The sequence below is a fragment of the Melospiza melodia genome, chromosome 24 (genome assembly GCF_035770615.1).
Source record: "Melospiza melodia melodia isolate bMelMel2 chromosome 24, bMelMel2.pri, whole genome shotgun sequence".
Classification (NCBI taxonomy): domain Eukaryota; kingdom Metazoa; phylum Chordata; class Aves; order Passeriformes; family Passerellidae; genus Melospiza; species Melospiza melodia.
The window spans coordinates 2,280,514-2,287,766 of record NC_086217.1 but is presented as its reverse complement, the minus strand read 5'-3'; the positions used below and the strand labels follow the sequence as shown (position 1 = coordinate 2,287,766).

Here is a 7,253-nt window from a genome sequence, read left to right as displayed (position 1 = left end):
TTATTCAGTTTAGTTTCTGAGCTATTAATCCCTAATACAGAGGCAGAGTGCTGATTTGCTGGTCTAGGACCTCCCGAGAGAATAGTTCCAATAATCCTGATGACATGGAAAGGAAATGTTACTGAATCACCTGAGTCCCTGCTACTCACATCCCATCACCCCATAACTCAATGTTCACAGAGCTTAAGAGTCTTAATTATCAAGGAAAAAATATATAATACCATTTTGGCTTCAGCGAGCTGCAGTTACAAAAAACAAGTGTGATTTTTTTCAAATAATTGTAGGCAAGCCCCTAATGAGGTTATGTACTTTGTCAGGGCTATTTTGGGTAAGGAACCCCACATGAGGTCCAGCCATAGAGCCCTTTGCTCCAGAGTCAGACTCTGGTGCATCACTAGCAGTGCCAGCACGAGGAACACAGTGCTCAGCTCGTCAGCAGGACACAAAGAACACACACATCACCACAGCCAAGTAATTTTAAAGAATTTTAATACAAACTTAATATAAACTATTTCAGTCCCTCTTAACATGTAAGACACTGACTCAAAATACTTTTATACCTTTTTTCAAGTATTGCACAATGTAGGTACAAAATTAATATTTACGATTACATTTTCTTCCATAATATATAGCAAAAATCTTTAAACTTTTAACAGAAAATACAATTTGTGTTTCTTTTGAAAAAAGCAAATATTTCGTACATTTTAATTCCACCACTAAGGAATATTCTGTACACAACCTTTTTACTTTTTTTAGAATTGATGTCTTTAAGATGGATATTTTACAATTTCAGTAAAAAAAATACAACATGAAGCTGCTGCAGCTGTCACAGATCACTGTAGTAAAAAGATATAAATGCAATACCATGTTGTAGAAACAATATATATACTCTGATATTTTACAAACTTTGTACTAAATTAAATTATACAATTAGAAAAAGACCAATAAACCCACCTATTAGTGCCAATTTTTTAATACATATACATATATGTCTGAGCACACATATATATATACACATGAAAAAATTAGCCACTTCCTTGCTATATCTTAAATACTGTAAGAGGCCATATTTTTGAGAGTATATTTTTGTAATGTACAGTCAGTATAAAATAATTTTGTGCTTGGTTGGCAAATGAAAAAATGATGCATGTTGTATTTATCTAACCAAGCCTGAATGTATTCATACTACAAGCCTTAAAAAAAATCTCAAGAGGTGGGAAAAAAGATACACCCTTGGGTACGTGCACTTCAACTTGTACAATAGTATTTACTTGGATTTCTCTTTCTGTTTATTTTCAGTTAGCCATAACTGGCTGGAATTGCTGGTTAGAATACTGCATGTTGTTTAAACTAAAATTCAAGCCATCCACAAAAGACTTCTCATTCAAACCTCCATAGGCTGCAAACATATCAAAGGCATTACTGTACTGGAGAGGACTGAGGTTCAGCGGGCTGTCACCAGGAAAGATGCTACTGCCTTGACCCTGCACGCTGGGGACAACAAACTCCTTTGCGTTAGGAGAGAGAGCAGAACTCTTCTGCTGCTGCTGTTGCTGACTGCCTAGGCCGAGCCCATACAGAGAGTGCATGGAGGAGGAGAGGGATTTCTGCTTCAACAGGTCATTGACATTCAAGCCAAGGTTGGTGGGAGAGGTGCGGGCGACCTTGTTGCCACGGCCGCTGTTCTTCATTTTGGTTGAGCCAAACTTGGTGGCAGCAAATGTGGCAGTGGTGAAGGTTAAAGGCTGAGTGGAGCGGGGCATGAAGGTGGGGCTCACAGCAGCTGAGTGACCAAAGGGAGGAGAAGGAGAACTGGACACTGAAGATGCTGGGTCACTAATAGGCATGAACACCTGGGCCTCGGGGTTAAAGCTGTTCTTGATTTCCTTATCCAACTCACATCCATTCTCATTATCATCCACATAAAGCACTTTCACTGGTCCCTTTTCACCGATTTGGTATGAAACCTCAAATGGGTCAATCCAAACACTAAGATCCTGAGGCAAGTTGCTGCGAACATCATCAATGTCCAAACCACTCTCTTTGGATGCTTGTTCTATGACTGGGTCCACTTTCTCCCCTATATGAATACATCTAAACCCTGATCCTTTGTATGGCTTTTCTGGATACCAGTGCCCTTCATACTTCTTTTTCAGAAGTCTTTCAAGCTCTTCACCAAAAATGTTGACACGTCGTCTGGGAAGCTTATTGTACAGATATGAAATAATAAAATTGAGTGCTACTTGGATTTCAAGCTGCATAGCTGCTGTGCCACAGAGTTATAAGTCTGTTTCAAAACCCAAAGAAGAAAGTGTTCAAGATGCCACAGGGAAACAAAATTTCATTGAAAATGCTGATTCAAGTTGATTATTGTCCTTCACCTTGAGTGCTCTTGTTCCTTTAAGAAAAGAGAAAAGCAAACACATCCAAATAAGAACAGTGTAAGATCAAGCTCCAAGGCCTATTCTTTTATCTCCATTTTCTGCAGAAAATAGGTTACTTTTTAAGAGAAAAAATGTGCCTCCAACTATTTCTGTTCCTGCCTGCGGAAGGTGAGGATGTCAGCTCCACTCAGTGTGACTTACAAACAACACTAGAGAGGATAGGCATGTGTTTACATATGCAGCATGAGGCACTTCCAAATCACGTGAGCTGCGTGTTTAGTTATTCACAAAGCAGCAAGGATAATTTTTAAGACATCACAGAACTGCCAGGAGTGTCAACAGTTCAATTATCAACCTGTACTTGGATGATTTACAGTACTCAGCTACAAAATTTAGTACCAGACCATTAGTTTAGCCTGAAAGGTCTTAGTCCAAGGGTCATTTATCACTTTAAAGTCTGGAAACATATTGACTACAACCACAGGCTGCAGAGTTATAATAATGTTAACAGTTGCTTTAGATAGTTTCTTACAAATAGCTTAAATGATGCAACATTTATTTTAAGTCCAAGCAAATCTCCCTAAACTCTGCACGGGTGAAATGATGCAAACTGAGGAGAAAATGTCTGCTGTGCACATCCAACAGCTCACGCTGAAATGCAGTCAGCACATACATAATAGCTGCCCGTATGTTCTGTCACAAGGGTGGCCAAGACTGATAATTAGTTCACAATTTTTTCTCTTTCTTCAAATTATTCTCTCTTTTCAGACGCAAGACGCAGTTATATACTCAATTGTATTGCACTGTCTGTAACTCAGATTTCACAAAGTTCCTGGGCTAACCAGGCTTTTGACAGCCTCAAACCAGATTGCCTTTCTCCTTCTCCATGACTCCATTTTATATTTAATGTAAGATATGGTTGTCACTGCTTCACAAAGGACAAAAGAGAAATTTAGCTGTCTGAAGTTAGAGAAGGAACAAGAATCAGGCATTAGCACATGAACTGCTAATAAGAATCCTGCAGTACACCTTGGTGTAAACATACACACACCACACACCTTTGTCAAAAAGATCCAATAAAACAAATTATGGGGAGCGTTTTTGGATCAAGTTAAAAGCCCAAAGAGAATCTCTATTACCTGTGGGCTTTTCTGCACTGCATCACTAAGAACAAAATTTAGCGTAGCTGTCACTAAAGATTAGAAAAATCAAAGTTAAAGGATTTTGACATAAACAATGTGACTACACGGCTTTTTTATTTCTTGCTTCAAATAATCTCCTTTTAAAGTCTGGAACCCTATTTCCAAGCCATTCGTGTTCTCCCCAGCATGGTATGGGAATAGTCTGAAAGGCTACATGTATGATAAGGCGACCTTTAAACGTTTGCTGGATCAGCACCGGGTGGGGATAAGGAAAAGATCAAGGGCAAACAGAAGATATTTACAAAAGGGGCACAATCAGTACCGAAAAGCTGATTGGGTGGTTAAACGGGGCATTTAAAAATGATTTATTAATCCATCTGCGCTGTTTCACTTCCTCCATGTCCTTTAAGAAAGGAATGCTCCTTTCAGAGCGCACCAGGCTGACGCTGTAAATTTCTCTACGCGAAGCGGATCCACGGTACAAAAGCAGCTGATCAAATATACTGGCTTGATCATTTTGAACTTGTTCTTTTTATGTATTTATGGGAAGACGGCAGTATTTCTGGAGGATCCGAGCCCATACGTGGCCCAGTAACAGCGCCCTGGCAGGAGCCTTAAGCAGTGGGAGTTACATAACCAGGCAGTCGGGTCTCATTAGATTTCTGCTCACAGCCCTAGAGCTCCGGCGGCAGCAGGAGGAGGAAGAGCATTTTCTGAGCCCGTAGGAAAGCGAAGGAGGAAGAGGAAGGGGATATCTGGAGGGCAGGTGGGGGTTGCAGGGCTCCTCTCCTGGCGCACAGTTGGGCAGGTCCCGCCGGGCGCTGCCGGCGCTCCCGGAGCGGCCCAGCGCCGATTACTCAGCCGGCACCGCTCCCTCCTGCTCGCCCGAGCGCGGCCAGGGCGGCCCAGGGGGAGCGACCCCTCACAGCCCAGCCGCGCTCTCTCTCCCAGCCCCTTCCCCGAGGAGCCCCTGCACCCACCGGGTCCCCCTCGGCACCCCCGGCACCGCGGGCTCGTGACTGCCTCAGCACACCCCGCCCAGGAGCCAAGGCCGGGCTGCGCTGCCTCAACCCCCCGCCCGCGCTCCCCTGCGCCTTACGGCCGGTACTCACCCAGGGGCGCGGGGTTAGTGCAAACAGTTCCGGCGGGGGTGTGAGGGCGGGGGCTGGCGGCTCAGCAACCGAGCCCCATCTCCGAGCGCCGGCTCCCTCGGCGAGGATGGGAGGGGAGAGGATAGAGAAGAAAAAAAAAAAAAAAAGGGAGGGGGAAGGGTCGGAAAAAAAAAGGGGGGGAGGGAAGGGGGGGGAGGGCAGTGCTGCTCACACCCCCACGACGGGTGCGCTCGGCCGCCGCAGCTGCAACCCCTCTGCTTATGCTCCGCCGCCTGCCGCGCCCCTACTTATACCCTCTCCTGCCCCGCCCACAGCCGCCCCTCGCCCACGTCCCGCGCGGCCACATCGCCCAAGCCCCACCCCCCAGTGACTCGCGTCTGGGCAGCCCTGTCCCAGCTGCCGAGGCTCCGCCCCCTGGCCGAGCCGCTCCGCTGCCTCGTCTCTCTTCTCCGCCCCCCCCCGGTGCGGCGCGCGGGACCTCTCTGACGTCAACGCGCTACTCGCTTCGCAGTCCCGTTGCGTCACTGTCTACGTCAAACCGTGCCCTTGCGCCCCTCAGCCCCGCGGGGTAGGGAAAGGGGGGAGCGCCGAACTACATCTCCCATGACCACCGTGGCCCGTGGGGCCCTCGGCAGCAGCGATGGCGGGGCTGGCAGGGACCGCTTGCACAGCTGCCGCTTGCACAGCTGGCACCCCTCAAGCTCTGAGGTGATGCGGGCGGGCTCCTTCCTTACGGGGGGGGGGGGGTGGGGGGGGGCCGCAGGACGACCCCTCACATCACCGCCAGTACCCCCCCCCCCCCCTCCACCGCGCCCGGCGGCTAAAAATACTCCCCACAGATAGCAACGCCCGGCGATTGGCTGTCTGCCCGAGCGGCCGCCGCTGATTGGCCAGCGGGACGGAGGGGCGGATCCAGGCCGGGTCTTGGCGGAACAAAGGTGAGCGGCGGTGGGCGGGCAGTGAGTGTCCGTGTCCCTCAGTGCCGGCGGGCCTGGCGCGGCCTCGGGGTTCTGGGGCGTTGGGGATGGACCCACCCCAGTGTTCCTTAAAATATCTCCGAGTTTGCTCTTAAACACCCCTAGCGGTGTTCAGCGTTGGTGCTGGGGCTGTTTCCCTCACATCGCCAGCAGGACCCGGTTCTGGAGGACAAATTGTAAAGGGCTTTTTTTTTTTTTTTTTTTTTTTTTCTCCTTCTCCGCCTCTTACTCTGTTTGTATAATAATAAAGCATTTTGGCATAAGCGCTACACGGGCCCCCGGAGAAATTTGGAAATGCCAGTCGGAAGAAATTCCAAGACTTTTAACCCTTTGTAGCTGAGAGTATATATGAAAATGGGAGGCAGTAACCTAAAAGCTGAAATATTAAGGGAAAGAAGAGAGTAAATATTTAGGATTTTCCACAGCTTAACATTTCTGATGGAAGACTTAATTGATTGTAAAAGAAAGTTTTTATTCAGATGTATCAATGTTGATGCTACTGGGATTGCAGTATTGCAAACAACTTGAAAATCTTGATTAAAATTCAAAATATTTACAATTTTCCCGTGTATTTCTCACCCATTTTTAAGTCTAGAGGGTTGAACATGCTTTCAGTGAAAACTGGGTCACTTGTCACTATGCACCCCAAATGGAAAATAAAACGTGAAGATTATAACATTGCAATCATTGGCAACTGTGAGACTACTGGGAACTTATGTGGCATCTCCAGGAATCTGAAAGAGAGTCCTGGGTATTTGTTTTGATCAAAAAGAGACAAAGTGAAACCACTCCCTAAACAGAGAAGGTGAAAAGACAAATAGAGGGGGTTGTTTTGGTTTGGTTTGGTTTTGACATTAGAGCTCGGGAGTCTCCGTGGAACAACAAACACACATTGACGGTGACATCAGCCACCAGCGACGGGTTCAGCTCTCGCTGGGCTCAGTGCTGGGGTGGCAGCAGCAGATTTCCCTTTGAAGTGGGAAAAACTGCACAGTGCTGCAGATCAGTGTTTTCAGGTGAGATTTTATAAGGAGCTTTACAAGCCTGGTAACTGCTGCTGAGCTGCTAAAAAAAGCCAGATTTTAAAAGCAGAGACTTTCTTTTAAATGGCTTTAGTGCTACATGAGGAGCATTAGAACTGAATTAAATGTACAGAGCTAAGATGTTGGTAATCAATGCAGCCATGGGATCCTTTAAAGCTGTAAAAACTGGGATGTGCTTTTCTGGGGCTTATGTAAAGGAAGCTTCTCATGCAGTCCATGCTGTAGAAAAATCTGCTCTTAAATGCAACTAGACCAATTTTTAGGTGCCTCCCACCCCAAACTATTCTATGATTCTAAATGTTAATGATGGGTCATTGGCCCAGGAATAACCTCTTTGAGGATCAACCCCACTTCCTACTGTTCCACTGAAAGTTTCAGTTTATCCTTTTTGTCTGAAAAAATAGCTTTTAAACTGCAGTGATCACAGTCTACATATGGCATGTCAGAGGTAGGTGGCCAAACTGTAGTAGTGTTAAATTTTAACACCTAAAGCCAGAGTTTAATCCAGGATCATTTTTATTCTTAAAACCTCTACAGGCTTTTTGATCCATAAGAGTCAGAGTGGGGCCTGCAGTGTTTTTCAGCCCTTTTGATT

At 46.1% G+C, this 7,253-nt stretch overlaps 1 protein-coding gene across 1 annotated transcript; it reads right to left on the bottom strand.

Annotated features, from left to right (window-relative positions):
- Nucleotides 1–472: 472 nt before the first annotated feature.
- Nucleotides 473–4,798, bottom strand: TOB1 (transducer of ERBB2, 1). The gene is made up of 2 exons (XM_063175619.1): nt 4,639–4,798; nt 473–2,398 (listed from the first exon to the last, which is right to left on the bottom strand). Exon 2 carries the CDS (start codon nt 2,259–2,261, stop codon nt 1,296–1,298), a length of 966 nt encoding a protein of 321 aa, XP_063031689.1. The 5' UTR covers nt 2,262–2,398; nt 4,639–4,798; the 3' UTR covers nt 473–1,295.
- Nucleotides 4,799–7,253: the final 2,455 nt, after the last annotated feature.